This window comes from Hippocampus zosterae, chromosome 11 (assembly GCF_025434085.1).
Source record: "Hippocampus zosterae strain Florida chromosome 11, ASM2543408v3, whole genome shotgun sequence".
Taxonomy (NCBI): domain Eukaryota; kingdom Metazoa; phylum Chordata; class Actinopteri; order Syngnathiformes; family Syngnathidae; genus Hippocampus; species Hippocampus zosterae.
In genome coordinates, this window is record NC_067461.1 from 6,912,420 (window position 1) to 6,932,861 (window position 20,442).

Consider the following 20,442-nt stretch of genomic DNA (forward strand, 5'->3'; position numbering starts at 1 on the left):
TCCTTGTTTTGTCCAGCAGCGTTGTTGAGAGGTCTGGCCGTAAATCTCCTCGGCCAATAGTAGTCCATATGGCTGCATCAGGCTTTTATGGTGTGGCGCTCCGGGCTAAAGGGCTCGCAGGTGCAACACAAGCATTCACGGGTGGGAGACGACAAGAGTACTTTGGGAATCTTTTGCAGTTTGTGTTGGAAATGTTTGAAAATGTACCGAATGAATGCTCTATGGAAACCACATTCGGTACACCTTCAGTATAGCAGTGCATTGGCATAGAATTCAGGAGGATTCTGCTTTTACGGCTTTGGGACTAAATGTTTTAACCCGCTACTGTAGCTCGATCCGAAATTCTATATTAATATTTTCATTGTTATTGTGAATGTTTACTTTGAAGAAAAACATTTTTAAACTTATTATTTTTATAATAAATTCTTCCAGATCAAATATATTTTAACGATTGGCTGACAACCAGTTTAGGGTGGACCGCACCTACTGACCAAAGACAGCAGGGATAGGCTCCGGCACATCCGCGACCCTCGTGAGGATAAGCCGATTAGAAAATGGATGGATGGAAATGTACTTCAAAATAGAGGTTTCAATAATTTTAGATGTAATATCTGTATATTTAAATTAAAATGCGAATATTATTCTTATTTAATCTTTAGGGATTTCTCAAAATAAAATTTGTAGGGTTTTAAATGTCTAACCTATAACTCACATCTATTATATTTAAAATATATTTTGGATGCAATACCGTTAAAATTAATACTTTTGATTGATATAATATATTTAAATTATACAAATGTTTTCGATTCATCCTACTTTGAGGGAACATTTTTTTTAAAATAGGAAATATATTTTTTGGGATAGAATGTATTTAAAATATTTTTTTTCTTTTTAAGAGGGCAAAAAACTGTCTTCAGGCAAGGTTGCTGCACTAGAGGTCGCTGTTGTCGCTGTGAACAACAGCCTGTGTTCAATGGAGACCTGAATCCGAAATGAACTTCCTATGATTTATGAATATGTTGTATTTCCCCGCTGGCCCTCTATAGGTGAATGAATACAAAAAGACAATGCATGCAGGGATACATTAGGCACACACACCGGAAATAAAACTGTATATAAAAGTATAAACTTCAGATGAGAATTTTATGTCTCGTAAATTGTGCCAACGTTTTCACAAACACATGCAAATCCCATTCATTGCACTGTGCTTTCTCTATTTAATACATTCAATTCTTCTTTTCAGTAATGCTGTACTCTTTTCGGGTGTTAAGGTCAGAGCAGGGTCGTTAATATTTCAAATGGGAATGGAGTAAATGTGGAGCTCATAAATATCAAATGTACTGTATGTCCAGCAAAGTTAGCTCATTTCAGGTACTTTAAGCAAACAATGATAACCAATTTTAAAGTGTTTATTATGATGATGATTATTATTATTTATATATGTAATATATATATATATATTTTAATCAAATGAAATGTCTTGATGGTGCTTAAGCACCTTTCAAAAGTGTGGCGACGTGAAGTGTAATTCATTATTCAGGCATTACCTTGGACGTGCGGCTGCTTGGCTGTGAAATACATCACCTGCTATTAATCATTCATAGACTCCATCTGTGCATCTCCAACTCTATAATACACATAAGTCATTCATTCTTTGAAGAAGAAGAATAAAAAGCCGTCTTTTCTTTAACCTCCACTGCTGCAGACAGCAGTCACTGGGACTGTGTGCCTTTTAGCATCTCATTGTCAAGTCTGAATCTTTTATCGGACAAATAAACGTATTTGATCACTTACGTGAAACCAAATTGTGTTACATTGACACAGATGGATGAGAGTACGTTGTATTTATGTTGGTTTGTTGGCTAACTACTGCATACTGGAAGACGTAACCGATGCATAAGATCCTGGAATGAACTTTAGTTGTTGTGCCACAGTGGCGCAAAAAGTTCAAATAAATTCTGCGGCTCGATTTTACATGTTAATCAATTTTTTTTAAGCAGCCCTCGAACTAACTGATGTACAGGCAACTAAGTAATATACCTTAGTGACACTCTAAGTTACGAATGAACTACAATACAATACAATACAATACAATACAATACAATACATGCTGATTTATATAGCGCTTTCACAACAGCGGCAGCTGTAACAAAGCGCTTTACAAAACAGTTAACATAAAGTAAAATAATAATACTAACATTCTGAGTCTCTGATTGATTAAGTCATGAGTTAACTCTCTGACTGATTGACTGACTAGTTAAGTAACCAGTGAAGTGAAGCACTGTAACTACCTAACCTCCATTAAACTGGCTAACTTAAGCACAACCACCAAGTCAAGATGGCGCCCGAGTAGGCAGCCGTCAGCAAGTGCTCTCATGAGCCTTGCTTTTTTTGTTGTTTTTGTGTTTCTTTTGTCACTTTGTGTTTGTTGTTATGTCGTGTGGACTTGATGTGGACCTTTTTCAGCATTTTTTGGCCACGACATTCATCAAGGAGGACTTGTGCTTGGTGGTTGCGCCTTCTCGGCAGCATGGGTATACCAGCACTGTTTTTGACTGGAGGAATGTCGGCGCCATTTGACTGTCGTTGCTGGACAGTCCCGGGGCGCTTGTGTCTTGCGCCTGTAATGGGCAGCATTTTTCACAGCCCCGCTTTGTTCAGCGGAGAGATCGGTGCTGTTGAACGGTCTGCGGCTGGATGGATGGAGGTCTTGAGGAGCCGACGATGAGAAGAAAGGAGCGGATGCGGATTTGGAGCTGGGAGTCGCGGCTTGGAGTTTGAAGCGGATTACGTGGGACAGGAGAAGTGAACTAATCTCTTTTCGTCAACGGATGCTACAGCTTTGTGTTTGCTTTCAAAACTTAGCTTGTAGCAGACGTGTGCACATTTTCAGCATGACGTCTCTGATCCACTGGAGAAAGGACACTTTGATCCTCTCCTCTTTCATCTAGAACTGCTTCAGACAACAAAGTGTATGCAGAAAATTGGTGAAGATTGAACGACTGTCTGTGTCCTATGTGTTGTCTTGTGTTATTTTTGTTATTTTGACTACAAAATGGCGCCGCGAGAGTGGCTGCCTTTCCAGCAGCTCCTATATTTTGTTGTTCTACTTCTTACTTTTATAACTTTGCTGCTGTGAATTGGGAATTTCTCCATTGTGAGACTAATAAAGGTTTTTCTTATCTTTTTCTTATCTTATCAACCAACCAACAAACTGAATGATGAATACCATTGGTAGGCTAATTAACAGCTGAGCTAACCAACCAATTAACCAACAAAACATTCTACAAATTAAGTTTCTGTTTGTAGCGGGTATCCTCCAGTTTACGCGTTGCGCCCAAGTGGATCTAGACGTATCCTGAAATAGATTTTTTTAAAAATGAATTTCCTTTTGTTTGATGTTATTTCCGCGGCCTTCTTGACGACCAACACGGCTTCATGAAGATGAAATATGATCCCGAACGGAGGAGCGATATCGTCAAAACAAAGGCACGAATGCACACGCGCGAAAGGAAACACAAGCTTGGACATATTCAGGCGGCGAGCTGCAGGTCTGTACCGCATTGTCTTACTGCCATCCGTCATCCTCGCGAGCGCTAATTGAAACCACCGGCGGCACCCGCTGCAAATAACACTCACTCGGGCTTCTCGCTAACAAACAGACGAGCTGTTGAGGATTTTGGCAGCGCATGAAGAGAACGTGCTTGCATCCAGAGACTGCTGCTGCGGGGTCAAATCCATTTCCCCCTACCCCCCAAAAAAGAAAAACAAATATATGTTTCTGTGAAGCATCCATAAATCATCCGATTCCGAGCTGGAATGTTTATTACATTCCGAAAGTCAAAGTATTGTCCAGTGTAAGAATATACCGATCCCTTAATGTGTTAACAGTTAAAAAAAAAAATCCTAACTACCAAACTGAATTCATCATCTCGCAATATACATAAAAAATGAAGCCCAACAATGTACCGTATAAAATGAAGCTGCAGCCGATGCTTTCTGTCGGCGTAAAAAGCAGGATTAAAGAGGCTATATCATTCGATAATCTTTAACAAAAACTCGGCTAGGCTGTAATACTTCCTGTTTTCACTCTTCTTCCTTGAAATGTACACAGTGTCAAACAAAATGGTGCGCAGCCATCTACGGGTTCACAATAGAATTACACCAATAAATAAATGTGCTCATAAACCCATCGGGTGTACTACCTTTATCTTTTGATGGGCGTTTACTGTACAGGAAAAATTCTGAAGTATGTGAGTTCATAAACGGCGAACCGGTTGACTTGCGTGTTTATCTTTCCTCTGACTTATCCAAGAACCTACGCCACCATCGGATGGGCGAGCGAGAGCTGTAACACGTACACTCATGCAGGTGCACGAAAGTCAACACACGTTCATCACGTAACCAAACGCATCAAGTTTGTCCTGACCTGTTAGGGGGGAGCAGAGACGAGAACTAATTGGCAGCCCAGAACGTTAACACCTGGATGCAGCCTATGTCATACACATACATGCACACACACACACACACACATTCACGGGAATTGAAAACAAAGAGCGAGCAGTGAAGCAGAAGAAAAGTGAGAGGAGGCGGTGTCAGTGGGTGAGGCCGACAGGCAATGATTGATGCTCGTCCATCACACGAGGCCTGACACTCTTCCCTCCCTCCCACCTTGCCTCCATCTGCAGCAAAGTCATCTGTGTGTGCGTGCGTGTGTGTGTGTGTGTTCCAGCCTCTTTCAATCAATACAAACTGAAGCACTATAGCCAGATTGCTGACGAGACACAAGAATTGCGAGGGCGGAAGCGCATTTCACATGCAGATTAAAATCTCGCCATGATAACCTTTCGAGTGTGTGTGTGTGTGTGTGTGTGTGTGCGTGTGTGTGTGTGTGTGTGTGTGTGTGTGTGGGGTTGGTCACGTGTCAGCAGGCCTTAAATGTCGGAGGCACTTGTGTGACAATCGGTTGGATGTTTCTGTGATATTGATAGACAACACCAATTTCAGAAGGGTGACTTGAAGGACACCAGAAAATTGCCCCCCCCAAAAGGGATTTGCTGTATTCAAGTATTTTCAAAATACAAATATATAATCTTCCCCCCCAGAAAAAAAGTCATTAAACTACTAATTTTCTTATAAGAATAAACTCATATGATTTAGAGCCATATCTTGTATATTTTCAATAAAAAGTCAGTAAAGTTGTATAAAGTTAAAAAAAAAGCACAACTTTAATCTCAGTGTATTTCCCCCCCCCTTTTCAAATAATAACAATAAAAATATATATATATATAATAGTGAGCAAAGTTGTGTGGAAGTCTGAACAAACTCCCACAACAATTTACTTACTTTAGAACCCGGTTTTGAAACACCCATTTCAAAGGAAACTCGACAGTACTGGGAGCAAAATCTTTGATGGAAATGTTTAATTTCTTCTGCTCCCAAAGTAGCGGCATCTTTAGTGGCTCTGCGGAGTCGATGCGTTTGCCTCGGCTCGTCTTATTTGACTGGGGAGCCCCCGTTTGCCTTGAAGAGGAATTGTGCTTGCAAACGCTGCTTATTTATTCATCGGCGCTTCTCGCCTTGCTTGTCTTTGAGCCAATGTTACGGTGAAATAGCTGCTCGGATGACTGGGAGCCTTTACACCGTTTGGATGTGCTCTCGCTTTGAGCTTTGAAACTCCCCTGCAAAACTCACACAGTGAAAAGTTGAAAAAAAAATAAAACAAGAGAAGAAAATTAAATCAGCCCAGACGCCAGTTATACAAATTGAGGCATAATTGGTTTGCTTATTTTTAACAGGATGCACACAAAAAAAGAAAGAAAGGAAAAAAAAAGCACTTTTTTTTTTTTAAGTAGCCATTTTGCACGCCAGACGCGCCCCTCGGGAAAGTTAGAGAAATAAAAAATGAAACCTCTCATACCAGTTTCACAGATCAACACAAAACATTTTGTGACCATGTCGATCATACACAAAAATGTCTCAAGAACCTATGCACAAAATAGACGCCCGAGTCAGCCATTTTGGTTTGAAGCCGCCATTTTGCATCAACCTCGGACACCAGTTACACTCGAAATTAGTCTGACATGTCTAGCATAACGAGAAGCATGAAATAATCTCAAGCATCCAGGACCAAAATCAAACAAAATCTCCGCCGTTTTGGTTCGAATCAGCTCCGAAACCATTTTCACCAAATGACACAAAATTGGTTAAATGTTTGTTTAGACGTACGTACGGACATGTCCATCATGACAGGACACTTGAAAAAGTGTTTAGCAAGGAAGCCATTTTGGCTACAAGTAGCCATTTTGGCCATTTAAAAAAATTAATTTTGTACCTTTTTTTTGCCTTAGTAGGCAGGACTTGGTTATCAAAGCTTCACCATCATTTCAAGAACTTGGATACTTGAAAAGTCAGAGTTACTTGTGTGCTATCAGAAGAAATCTAGCAAATCCCAGACGATTCTGAAAATCGGATTTTGGTGAAATCATTCCAAGATTTGATTTGAAGGCCGTATCATCCAGCCGTAGTTAACAGTCAGCTCGACGGCATCTGCTGCTCATTTGTTCTCTTGGGGAAACTCGGACAAGTCACTGTAGAGCAACTAAATGACCTCTGCCTAAAGCTGTCAACACACCATTACATCCCACGCCGACTATTAAAGGCAGAGGAGGTGTAGTGTGTGTGTGTGTGTGTGTGTGTGTGTATTTGTGTGTGAGAGAGAGGGGGCGGGGGTGTTTAGGGAACGCTTTAAGGCCAAAGTCAGTGTAGCGCAAAGGTGTTGGCAGATATAAGCTGCAGGAATGCTTGTTGGCGGTGCGCGAGCTGGTTGACGTCGCCTTATCAGCACGCTTAATAAAGCATGGCCGTGCCTGCGCATCAATACGGGATCGCTCTCGAAAAAAAATCCCCGCCGTCGAACACAACGTGAAATTGTTGCGCGGGTTCACTTGGAATCGTAAATCCTTCCCAAAGAAATGTTTTGCTGCTACTCCCTTACCATTCCGAAGTCGTGATTTAGTTTGGAATAACATTTTTTCCCCCCTTTTTTGACACGTCTGTCTTATCGCTTTGGTCTGGGTGACGTTGACCTTCTCATGACTTACTCGCCAGACACTCGCACCATTAACGACTTATAAATTACAGTGTTGTGTCAGCAACATAAATATAATGTTTTTTTTCCCCTCCTCCTCACTAATAACCTTGCTGCATTGTAGCCGAACGATCTCCAGCTCCTCCAAAATCGCTGCTGCTTGAGTAATGACTCCGACTAAGAAACAAGATTGTGGACTTGTTGAATGTATGACGGAAGGAGCTGATGCTGAAGTCAAATGTTGTAGAAAATGAAGGAAATGTGACAGTTGGAAATTGTGAGAATGCTGAATTATCGGACTGAAATATGAGAATAGCTAACATTAATGCCATCATGAGGATTTTACCTCTTGCTTTGTATTTATCCTTTGCTTCTAATGAGAATTGATAACGCGTGCTAACGTCGCAAAAATGTAACCTAAGAATGAAAATTGCAATCGTTTTCAATGTGAAGTCATTTTCTCATGGAAAATATAGAATACTGAATAATGTTGGAAGATACAGAATGGGAAAAATACTTCTGTAGATGTCCTGAATGGGATCGCTGGAAAATAGCTGAATAAGCACAGAAATCTGGAAGGATGGTACAAACTTGGAAATTATCTCCATTCATTTCTTTTGGACTTTCATAGAAAACGTGGAACTGTAGGAATACGCTTCAGCATGCATTAAATTACTTCTTCCTTTAAGTTTTGAGTAAAAACTCACTTCTTACTCGCTATGTGCTAGCTAGCTGCTAACGCAAACAAACAAACATGAAGATAGATTTTGATGTGTTGTAAAAACAAAACCGCAGCTTGTTTCGACTACTTTCTATAGCCGGGGGTGGTTCTTGGTGGAGGAGATGTGAGCAAGGGAATTTTGCAAGGGGACTATGGGATGGGGGGGGGGGGGGTTCTGCCGTCATACCTGGGGGCGCGTGAATGGTGCCCACAGGTGAAGCGCTGTTGAAACAAATCTAAAGCTGCCTAATGACATGCACCGTGAAAACGGTCACAGGTCATTTAACGCCGCTGACAGCTTGCCGCTGCTCGCCTGTGCAAACGTGTGTCTGTGTGTGTGCTAAACACGAGGAGAATGCGAGGACTACAACGAGGAGAAGAGATTGCAGCTTGTGTGCATAACAGGAGGAGAATTCCGACAAAAAATATGGTTGCGGCGAAAAGAAGCTCAAGTCATTTACCGGAAGGTCATAAGCGAGACGTCCTGCCAGCATGCTGGTCACTCCTGACGGTATGTCAGGTATTGATGACAACTAGGAGAAGCGATCGTCGTGAGACTGTGTGGCGTGGAAGGAGGATGTACACACAGTTTTGGGGAAAGAAAGCTGATGTCACTAACCAGAGGGTCATCGGTACATCAGATATCGTCCAATGACCTCCTGGCGAATGACATTGCGCCTGCTCTGCACACCTGTTAGCTTCATCAGATAGCTGAAATAAATCCGAGTCATCATAAGAAAAAAAAAATCATGCATCATGGCTTTCATAAAACCAAAAGCCTTTTTATGACGCGACAAATTTCTCTGCAGTTCGATTTATGGAACAGGATTGGGAGGAAGATTTAATACTCCAAACACACCTGGGAAGTAGACTAAGGAGGCCTGTAAGGACCACAAAGGCCAGCATTGTGTGCTCGGGCAAGCAGGTGAGCACAAATTATTCCTTAGATTAAAAATCATTTGTCATCCATCAACAATGAAATGTTCGCTTGGGACTGTCAACAGAGACCGAAGAAAAACAGGTGCCAGTGAGAGCAGCGACACCTGCGCGGAATCAACATCTGCAGTATGTCTTCAACGCGCCATCGGTAAGACAAGGAAATCATGCATAACACAACATGAAAAATATCAAGAGGCTCAGTTTCATGAGACGGACTAGAACCAAGTGGAAAAAGTCAAGCGCCACATGGCCTTGTTTTGTTTTCATGAAGAGATTGCCGTCGTGCTTTTCGGAGCCAACAAGATCGTAGAGCAAAAGTCAATCAATGTCAACGGCCGTGCAAAAATAATTTTGTCAAAATGATTTGGGTAAAGCTACAGATAGGGCCAAAACAGTGTTTTTCAATATTTTAGGTGGGCTGGGGGAAGAAAAAAGTCATTTCTGGAAAAAAGGTTGTTTCTTTTTCTTTTTAGGGGGGGGGGGGGGGGGGGTTGTGTTCCAGAAAAAAGATTGTAAAACATTTCCGAAAAAAGCTTTGATATATTTGAAAGAAGGTAATCTATTTTTTTAAATGGTTCTAAATTCTGAAATGTATTTTTCCATAAAGTTGTATATTTCCATTAAAAAAAAAGAATAATACTAAAAATCAGATATTTCACCAAAAAGTCACATTTCCATATAGTTGTATATTTATGAAAAAAAGTTGAAAATTGACTTTTCCCCAAAGTTGTATATTTGAGAAAAAAAATACCTAAGTCATCTTTCCATTTTAAATGAATGCGTATTTTCCTTGAAAATATATCTTTAAAAAAATCCTTATATTTCCATAAAAGGCTGTATTTCAAGTCAGATTTCCAAAGAATATATATTTCTGAAGTTATGTACATTTTCTGAAAAAAAAAAGCATAACAAAACAAAAATGTTTATTTATCAAGTCTGAACATTCCTTCAAAACATCCAAAGAAAACTTGGAAATGGAATACAAACATGCAACCAAATTTCCCCCCAAAAATAAAATAAGTACAAAAAACAAAAATGTTTGATTATCACCCCAGTGTCCTTTCAATAGCAGCATAATGTAGAGAGTGTGTGTGTGTGTGGGCGGGTGCGTGTTTCTTTCTACGGTTTCTGCGCATTCTGCATCCTCTGCAACCTCCTGGCCAAAGCTTCCTGCTTTTTGCGTTCGATTTCAGCCGCCGTACACTTGTCCGCCATCTGGTTGGTGACAGACACTGCAGAGTAAAGGAGAGAAACAAAAGGGGAAACAGTGAGAAAAGACACCTTAAAAAAACATTTATGTTACCAGAAAAAAAAAAATGCAAGCAAACTATGTATAGAAAATTCTGCATGCAATGCATCCATGCGGGGCCTGGTGTCTGCGTGAGTGTGAGCTGTGAGCAACAGCAGCTCCTGTGTGGTATTTTACGTTATACATTACCTTTGGTGCTCTTCACCGCCATGTGGCATACGCTCCTCTTGAAGGCCGCCTGCGAGGGTTGCCCCCCAGCCTCCAAGTGGCCTCCTGCCGGGAGACTCTTGGACACAACAGCGTTAGATCCTTGGTGGAACTTCAAAGTTTCGACCGGTAACGAATTGGAGCGCATGAAAGTGCGAGGCGACTTCTTGTGAGCGGGCAACGTTTGGTGAATGGGGAGAGGAGTGGTTGTCTTTGTGGGTTGGGAGAGTCTTTCCACACTATCGCACGCATTGTAGAAGAGCGCGTCGTCGTCCCTGTCATCCCATTTACTGTCGGAAATCTTGTTCTTGGATGTTTCTAGGTTGCGTTGGAGAGATTTTTTGAAGTAAGGGTTGGGCTCCAACTTAAAAGTGCTTCTGGTGGTGGGCTTGACTTTGGGACAAAAGTCCCGCAAGTTGGTCTGAGTCGAGTGCCGGACCGGGCCAGGATCCTGGTGTGGATTCTGTATCAGGGCCAGCAAAGAAGGATCGTTGAGCATGTCGTCATTCTCCCAGTCGTCATCAAAGTCTGCACACTTGCTGCTTGACTCCTTGATTTTATGAGGAGCGGGACTGGAATTTTTGAGCTGGCTTTTGTCCTGGGAGGATTTAGAGGAGATCGGGCTGAGGCTGCCGCTGACGTTCTGAGTGGTGGAGTCGAAAAGGGCTCGCAGCTCGGTCTCGGTTTGGTTCAGTGGCGACGGCGTTTCTGTTGCCGCTTTGCCGATTTCGTTGTTGTTGTTGTTTCGCTGGGCTGACGCCTGCTTGTCCTGCTGCATGCTCTCGTCAAACTGCCGGGCCAGTCTTATCAGCTCGTTGACGCTGTTTTGCCTGGAGAAAAATCGAAAATCGTTTTATTGTCTAAAGGAGTTGATCTTATTCAAGTTTTTCCAATTTGTGAAATAAATAAATAAATAAATAAATAATATACTTTCAACCTCCTGCATTCCCCGGACGACATTCGTTCACCATAGTTTGTTTCGAGATAGGCGACTCACCGAGCGGACTTCTTCCTCACTCTGGCTTTGGGCACCTCAGGCGTCAAGGCCGTGGGGCTGCCCATCCACTGCCACAGAGGCGACAGCGGCCCTTTTGGTTTCGTGTCCTGTGAGACACAAAACACAACAGCGACTATGCACGTCAAGTTTGCAACAACTTTTTTTTTTTTTTTCAGGGGAAGATGAGCAGCTGACCTTTGGCGCAATGAGATTGACAATTTCGGCTATTTCCAAGGTTCTGACATTTGGCCCCACTCCTAAAAACAAGAGGCAGTTTAAGCTACATGATATGGACAACTGAATTTTTAATATCTGATATGGAAATAGTTCAGGCTTTGGAAGACTTATTCAACATCTACATGTAAATTAGGTCAAGAATTGTGTCTTTCAGATGAAAAAGGAAGCAAATAATGTGTTTTACTGAACAATGTCTGAATTTTCAGATTTTTTTTTCCCAATTACAGTACATCAAGAACATTGCATTTTTTTCCCATGACAACACAACACACACACCGTTGCTCTGGCCAATTCATCCACTCACAGTTGAGGGAGAGGGGAGCAGTGTCTAATTTACATAAAACATGCCTGCCCCCTCAAAACAAGATTGGGTTGGGACATTTTACACAATTATTCCAATACCTGTGAACTGTTTGAATTTGGGTAAAAATGCGCAACGTCTCCTTTAGGAATAAGCGGTGCTGCCATCTGTGTTTTTATTTATTATTATTTACCAGCGTTGGGGGGTGACATGGCATCCCAAACGATGTCTTGTGATGGCTCCAGATCACCCATAGAGTCTCCATGGTTGGATCCGCAGGATAGGCTGCAGCCTTGGCGCTGAGGACTCTGCAGCTCTTCGCAGTAACCACAACATTAAATAGAAGATCATGTCTTGTACACTTGAGAGCGGCAACACTGTCCAACGCGTTTTTTTTTTTTAGCCACAAACAGGTTTGTGCAAATATGAATACATTTTATCAGTTGATTCGAAGTTTATTTGTAGTACTCTGGGCCCTTGAGGAATAAAGTGTCAATCCTATGCATGCTTCACAAATATTGCAAACTTGACAATCATAATAATATCATGCTTGACTTGTTGTTTTCCCCAAACGACCAACCTCCCCTCGCCCTCATTAATTAATCCTGCCCTGCTGCAAGTGCGCGTGCGACAGTTTCTTAAAAAAACAAACAAAAAGGAAAAACAAACGAGCGCGTTAATCAATGCATAATCTATAGTCACCTTTCCTGAGGCTCGCGAAGGGAACTTCGGCGTCGTGCTTGTCCTGACTTTTTTTGTTCCATTTTTTGCAAACAGATTTAGGGGGATCAGTTGAGGAGGCACCCGGAGAAGACGACGAAGCAGTAACGGTGGATGATGTGGTCCGCTTGGACATGATGCGTTAAACCGGTTCGAGCGCTGTCGATCCTGCTCAACATTATTTTATTGGTCGATTCGAAGAGATTGCAATATGGCGACGAGTTTTTTGAGGTGTTTTTTCGACTTCAATCGAGTGACTCTCCGCGCGCCGCCATGTTTGTTGGTGATGCCATACGGAAGCCTCGTTGGTTTTGAGGCGAGCCAAACGCGAAGCCGAAAAACAGCACGGCAATAGAACAACCGGTCTTTTAATTTGTTCTTTAAATGGTTGTAGTAAAGTTCTAGTTGCAGGCTCTTGCAAGTCATTTTTAGGATGACAATATGACTCTCTGTTGTCAAGAAGAGTTGAAAAGCAGTTACTTTAATCAATCTCGCAGCACTTTATTAGGAGAAACGGGGATTAAACGTTTTAAAAGTCTAAGAGAGACTTTTTTTTGCCAGTCTGTACGGCTATTAACTAAAACACTAGATGCTGCATGCGTACTCTACCTCCTTTGCTATTTTGTGCTTGCTTAGTGATGTGTATACAGTATACAGATTGTACAGTTTGTGCACTTAATGTCAATTGAAGACTTTAGGGGGCGCCTCCTCCCTCCCATTCTCACATCCATTCGCAAGTGTAGGACTCCTGCGTGATTTATTTTGATGCCTTGACTGCTTTTGGTCCTTTTCCAGAGGGCTCTCTCGCGTCTACGCCGCACACCTTCATTTTATCGTTGACGCCTGGCTTGTTTAGAGGCAATTAGGGAGCTAATTGTGCTAAATTTCTTTACGGCTCTTTGCAGCAAAAAAAATAAATAAAAGTCAAGAACGCATGGCTGCATGCCCGAGCAGCTGCTGGCGTTTATGGCGGGGAAAAGCGGGGAGCACGTCGTCGGGGGATCGGGGAAGGTGGAGGCTGGAAAGAAGAGGAAGGTGTAGGGTAGACGCCAGTTTGTTGCTATGATAAGCAGCGAACAAATAATAACCCCTCTGAAGCCCTGCGGCCACGCATCCCCAAAGAGTCACAATGAAGGCGATACAATGAATTCTCGCAATGTTGCCCTTCATCCTTTGCCTCGTCAGGATCATAGGTAGTAGTACAAATTAATACTAAAGCTTAACATTCACCTTACAAACATGTCGTGTGCATAAACAATTTAATTTCCTTTAAAAAAATCCTGCAAATCTGAATTTTGACAGTCAGTGGGTTTTCAATGCAGTACCCCTTTGTGCCACAACATGTCAGGCAGCATTGAGCTATACTGGAAGACATGTGGCGTAATTACATGTAAGAAGAAGAGGCAGAGAAGGTCCTCAATTAACATACACTAATAGTCATTGTTTGCCGGCGTGCTGGAACCTCTCCCAACCGACTTCGAGATAAGGGGTCTTCAACTTGAACTGGTTGTTTCATTTAAAATCGTCCAAACTCTAGGAATTTCAGCTTCATATTAGCCGATTTTTGTAGTCATCCATGAAAATGATTATATTTGTTTTGAATCAGAATAAAACATTTGATTCATAAAACGATCAAAAGGTTTGCCTATTTTCTGACTTATGAAGGAGCAAACCAGAAGCTGAATCAGAATTCATGTTTGTGCACACTTGATGTGAAATAATTTCCTTTTTTTTTTAATATCAAGATGGAAATTTAAACATAAATTTATTTTTTTCTGATTCATCGATTATTTGACAGATGAATCAAATATTAAAATAATCATTAGTTGCGGCCTCGTTAAAATTACATGCTTTCTCTATTTGGGCTGAAAGATTTTGAAATATCGAGTTGAGATTTTTTTCCCCACCCGTCGATATTATGATAGCAAGGTCCTCTTCCCATGCAATTGTTAACAACCACATGCCATAAATTATTCTGTATTACGATAACAATGTCATATTTATTATACATAAATTTCTTTTTTCATATGTTAGGGTTACACTAAAAATAAAGGCAAATGAACTGTGATTTCATATGAAAGGCAGTTTATTTCATCCAAAACACTTCCCATCTTTAAAGCGGTCACTCCAACAACTTCACAAAAGTATGAAAACAAAATTCTACTGAACAAGAGTGCCGTAAACATAGGTCAGTGAAAAAAATGAACGCCTATTTATTTTTTTTGGGGGGGGGTTGCATTCTACTTTGGAACATCCATTTGAAGTTGCTAAAATATTCAGCCTTAGTCACTACTTTTATTAGAGCTTTTCCTCTATCGCAGGTGTGTCTGCATCATATCCCCCGCGATAAACGAGGCTTCACTGTCTATCCCCACGTCGACTCCATCTGAGAGTGTGCCAACATGGCCCGGGGCTCGCGGGTGACAGCTAGCATGTGGCGCAGCTCCTCTGGAGTGGAGAGCTTCCAAAGGACCGCCACATGCCAACTCGCACTCCGAGTTGGGGATTTGAGCCGTCTCGCTGCCAACAAAAGGCGTCGGAAGCAAGCGGCCACTTCTTCCCCAGACTCCCCGTCGGGCTGCACGGATGGACGCCTCTCGGACGGAATCCCGCCGGCCGTTTCTCTCGCACGGAAAGGAAGAGCTGAAGGCTCGGGCAGCTGGCGGTTGGAAAGGATCGGGCGAGAGGGAATACCGATGCGCAAGCGTGAGGAATATTCTGAACAAAGTCAACGAGGATGAGCCTTGAGTGGCTATAGTCTATGAAATGACGGTGACTGTGATGCAGATACACGAACCACTTAGCTCGTGAACAAAGTCGAGTCACGTGAAGGACAAGAGGGCGCCATTTTTTTTTGTCTCACTGCTGCTTTATTGTGTTTATAATAGCACAGCTGATGATAAATGTTCCGCAGAGTGCTCATCCGATCAAATATTCAGACCCCACCACCCGCAACCCCCTCCATCACATCCACACCTTCTTCATTTGCTTGGTGAGGAAAAGCAATAAATTCCCTTGTGGAACAGCAGTCATGTCATATTTATATGAATATGCAAAAGCATGGCTGGCACATTAAGATGAATTTGGCCCATATGCGCTTTTAAGCACTTTGGGTGTACTTGTGTTTGGCCGGGTTGATCACGTGACTGGACACGTCATTAGTTTCACAGATATGCTTTCTAACTAACATTTTTTGAAGGGACTCAAAAAGGATTAACGCACGGAAAAGTTTTGACTTAGAAATAAGTGAAGCAATATTTGTTTTTATTTTCATTTTACGTTTTTTTTTCCCCCTTCAGCTCAGGTGGACGGTGTGTGTGTGTGGGTGTGTGTGTGTGCGCCCCCCGCAGAGCCAACCCCTCCCGGGTTAATGATGACAGGAAGCAGGCCAGATGGCAGCGGTGCACGACCTCCTCTCGGGAGAGCCGGCAGCTGAGGAGGATGAAAGATGCCAGGTGAGTGCTAACAGTGATACATGACATCAGGAGCTTTGATTTATATGGTCACCTGTCTTTGGTTTTTACCGCCCCGAGCTCTCTTGCAACTCTATGAATTTGATCATTTAAGATACAGCCACAGCCCATAAAGCCACATTCATTATTATTGTTATTATTGTTATGAGTAGCAATAATGATACCACTTTAACTCAGTGATATACGATAAGCGTGAGCTCGCTAAATTTGAACATCGAATCAATTTGAGAATAGAAGTCTATATTTGAATGAATATTAATAATACAATAAACATGTTTGAAAATACTACAAAAAGAGTTTCATTCATATTTTATCTGTTTACTTGTGTCACAACACCCTTTTTGTTCAAGCATCTGTTGCTTTAAGGTTATAATTTTGCGTCATTATGTGTTAGCATTATGCTCGCGGAGCATTCATAAGGCCAATATGTTTTGTTACACAACGTCATTCTCTTTGTTTGATATTAAGTTTGACAGCAAATGAAAACCTCACATGTGGAGTCCCTCGTATCTCAAGACGCCACAGTATTATTTTTCATCTTTTTGTACAAATCACTTTGTGCATTACGCTTGCTCCCGTCCGTCCACCAGCTCCATATTGCAATTTTACACTCATTCACGCCACACGACTCGACGCCGACATGTGTGCGCGCTCTGGCGCTCACATGCCCACACGCAAATGAGGAAAACATCAAAACGCTAATTTGCATCCACATTTTGCCAAATTCACACTGGTCCAGTACGCTCTTCTCCATATATTTATTAACAGTATGAGTGACCTGGAAAGGACACGACATCAACAACTTCCAAATTGGTTGGGGGAAAAATAAATTACGTGTTGTGATTATGAACATGAAGACGTTTCCATGTACAAATGTATACCCCGGCATGACCCCCACCCACTTCCATCCAGTCTGCAACCTCCTGCCCGGGCCGCGTTTGATCTAAATTTGGCTCCAGTAGCAGAAGTCTTGTACCCGCCGTGATGTTGGAAATTTTCATACGTCGCCTTTGATGGAGGGCCCTCCGCTGGCTTTTATCATCCTGCCGAGCATATGGCACACTCCCCGCACGAGGAGAGTCCACTTTTAACGCACGTAGCCCAAGTGATGCTGGAATTCTCGGTGTAGCCATGACGACAAATGCCGTACCTTGGTCCCTTTACAGGGAAAAGCGGAATAAACTGTACTTGGTGATTTAAGTGGCCATTGTAATGCTCATGATGAGGCGTAATTTCTCTTTGTGAATCAGACCACAAAAAAAGGGGAAAAAAAGCAATTGCCACCAAATTGCACAGACATTAGAAAAATGTGACTACAAGGCGAAGTGTTTTTTTTTTTTAATATTAAGGATTTTTTTTTTTGGGTGTGTGACCAAAAAAGGTGCAAAAAAGGGTTCCTATTCATTCCCCATTTAAATGTATTAATTTTGTTTTAATTTAAAATGACCATCTAATTGTTTGATTACTTTTTTTAAATTTATGATAAACATTACTTTAAATTATGTCGTATTTATTTGACAAATGTTAAATGTAAATGTCCATTTCAGTATTTTATCGTGTATTCTTTCTTTCCCATTTAATAAATAGAATACATTGCATTATCCATTCCGAAACATTTTCTTCTCAAAAAATGTAGTTTAATGTCTGATGAGTTGTTCCTTTTCTTTAACTGACTGCGCAGCAAGGGTTATTAATCATAATAATGGCCACTATTTATTTTTTATTAATTTTAAACAATGATTTACCATACATTTTAAAATCAAGATGAGTATGATTTTGAATGTCCAAAAAAAAAAAAGAATCAACATGACTAAAATCTCCCTTTTCACTTCTTAAATTGAATCACATCGATCAAGGACGTTATTGTAATTCATCAAGAAAATGTCCCCGTTCAATCTGGTGAGAGAGGGATTGCAGATTAACCGTCTCAACATTGTAAACAAGCGTACGCCAGAGGGCCTCCACTCCATATCTGATTAGCATTTGTAAAATGTTTACAGCCAATCACACCACAAGCACACACATGTGTGTTAAAAAGAAAGCGAAAAATGCTGCTGGGCTTGTTTTGCTGCTTTACTCTTTAAATACATTCGTGTCCAGATTGTGGAGCCCGGAAAATGACTCATTAGCATATATTAGCACCTGCGCTGGTTGCCATGTTTGATGTAATTACATCGCTCCCCTGTTGTCGCCGCATTCGCTCCACAAAGCAAGCCTGGAACCTCATGCCATGCATTTTTTTTATACAACATGCACTATTATTTGATTTTCTTTTTTTTTTCACGGTGTGTGAGGCTACTCAGTAAAAAAAAAAAAGACATTGTTGTCAAAGCTAAATCCCATTCATATCGCACAGAACTCATTATTTGGACATATGCTTCCGACAGGACAGGAAGTCGAAATAACTAGTCAGTTTATTGTTGAAAGAATTACAGTCCGCTTGCATCGAGGCCAAATGGAACAGTGACCCAATCAGCTGTGGTGAAAAACGGCTAGCTGTAATTTCAACAATCTGACAAATGTCATGAAGTCCAACACAGAGGCAAATAGAGGCGGCGCGAGCTTTCTAGTTCCCGTTTCCCTCCAAGCCTTTGTAAGTCTTTACTGTACCGCACAAAATAAAAGGCCCCAAAATTGTACTACCAACTCATCTTTTCTCCTCGCGCTCATTTATAACTCTCCCATCTTATAAACTTTACGTGGCGGCTCTCGAGTCGAGCGAGGCTCCCCAGGCCAGATTTTTGGCAGGTTGCGGCGGTTAATTTATGAAAAACAAATGTGAAATATGCAGATGTCTTTTGTTTGAAGCAGATGTTTGTTGTCTTTGCCAGGTTTCAAATCGGGCGGCCTCAGAGGAGCACAGCTCCCCAACCCCCCCCCCCCCCCCCCCCCCCATCTTTGATGTCTGACAGCCAACGGAGGGACAATTGGAAGTAGTGTGAGCCATCCACAATTCCTGTACTTTTATGTGGGCGTGCATATGTTACCGATAACATATTCAAGGCCGTGTGGCAATGATAATATTACAACACAGTGAACGCCTGCTCTGCAAAGAGACCATACTATGTAACATTCTACACTCGAGGCTGGTCGTCTGCATTCAGATCGTGATGGCGGAATCATGAACCCCACCATCTCTTTTATCGAATAGTAGCTACCGCACATGTTCATATTTTAACAATGCCAGTAATTTTTATTTTATTTTTTGGCGCCCCAGGGCAGAAACACATCACAAATCAGACAATGATAAAATTATGTCCTGTCAGGCTCAGCAGGATGTTGACGTGCGCTTGAAAAGTCGACAATAAGATGAGTATGGAGATTTGGAGACGGAAGCTAAAAAGTTATGCGCCATTTTATCTGATCTGATATTGACGTGTGATGTGCTACCATGAGAGCTAACGAGGTGACATAGATTGTCTCACCCCTACTTCATATTATCCACCTGTTTTATTGTTGGCGGACTTCAAACTTTTCCTTCCATCTGAATAATTGTTGTATAGTCATAAAATTATTCTTATTATTATGAGAATGCACCTGCGTACAAAATAAGGCTGGTTCTCCTGGTTCTGATTCTCTTGGTTCTCCTCCTCCATCTTCTGTCAGATAGGTTGGTGGTTTAATTGATGGCGCTCATTAAGGGGTGCACACCACATAAAAAATGGCAGCAATTATCATTTATCTTGATAAATTATTTAGTGGGGATCATTTTCCTGCCTGGTCGGGGAGCGGGAGGCGTAGTGGTGGGCGGCGGGAGGCGGAGGCGAGACTGCAATTACACCTTTTGGCTCATTTGAGCAATGTGTAAAAACCTGAAATGTTTGAGGTTAGCTATGCTAACATGTAGCCACTTAGCGCCTACCGGAACTATGTCTTTTGTTTTACACAAGATGAAAATAAATAATATGCTGTCCATGTATTTAGCTCCAGCCTTAAAGAAAACACAATTTTCAGACAATCAGTCTGTTGTTATGCTAGTTAGCACCGCATACGCAGGAAGTTTGCTAACCTGTTTTCTGAATTTTGATCACGTGACCTCACACAGAGCGCCAATTCAGACTCGAGTGACTGCGTCCAAATTCACAGGCTGCGTTCTCCCACGTTTTCGGCCTCATTTTTCGGTCGCATGACGTCACTTCTGCCGCGAGTCGACTGCATGTGGTCTCTCCATTTTCTAGACAGACAATTTGCCATTATCGCCCCTCGCAGGACTGGGGTGGAATAGTATTGACGCTTCTCACAACCGGGCGCTCCTTCGTTATTGATTTTTGAAAAAATGTAGCATGATTGCTAAGCCTTTCATCATCAAAGGCATTCCTGCTGCCAGGAGGAATGTTAGTTGCAATCCAATCGTGGGTTTTTTTCCCCTTTATATAGGCTCTTTCGCCCATTGTTTTCCCACAAAGTCTACTTCCTTGTTGCTATAAATTACTTTTACGTAGTCTGCCATAAATGTGTGTGTGTGTGTGTGTGTGTGCGTGTGTGTGTTTTTGTGTGTGTATGGCTGG

At 41.8% G+C, this 20,442-nt stretch overlaps 1 protein-coding gene and 2 long non-coding RNA genes across 3 annotated transcripts; 2 read left to right on the top strand and 1 right to left on the bottom strand.

Annotated features, from left to right (window-relative positions):
* The first annotated feature begins 3,425 nt into the window (after nt 1-3,425).
* Nucleotides 3,426-9,379, top strand: LOC127609893 (uncharacterized). The gene is made up of 3 exons (XR_007964699.1): nt 3,426-3,551; nt 8,621-8,736; nt 8,816-9,379. It is a non-coding gene; the product is annotated as an uncharacterized LOC127609893 (long non-coding RNA).
* Nucleotides 9,380-9,656: 277 nt separating this feature from the next.
* On the bottom strand, nt 9,657-12,756 carry etaa1b (ETAA1 activator of ATR kinase b). Its single transcript, XM_052079448.1, has 6 exons — nt 12,444-12,756; nt 11,935-12,057; nt 11,399-11,460; nt 11,204-11,310; nt 10,189-11,036; nt 9,657-9,982 (listed from the first exon to the last, which is right to left on the bottom strand). The coding sequence occupies exons 1-6, from the start codon at nt 12,595-12,597 to the stop codon at nt 9,870-9,872; spliced, it is 1,407 nt and encodes a 468-aa protein (XP_051935408.1). The 5' UTR covers nt 12,598-12,756; the 3' UTR covers nt 9,657-9,869.
* Nucleotides 12,757-12,822: 66 nt separating this feature from the next.
* On the top strand, nt 12,823-19,797 carry LOC127609894 (uncharacterized). The gene is made up of 3 exons (XR_007964700.1): nt 12,823-13,654; nt 14,783-15,916; nt 18,766-19,797. It is a non-coding gene; the product is annotated as an uncharacterized LOC127609894 (long non-coding RNA).
* Nucleotides 19,798-20,442: the final 645 nt, after the last annotated feature.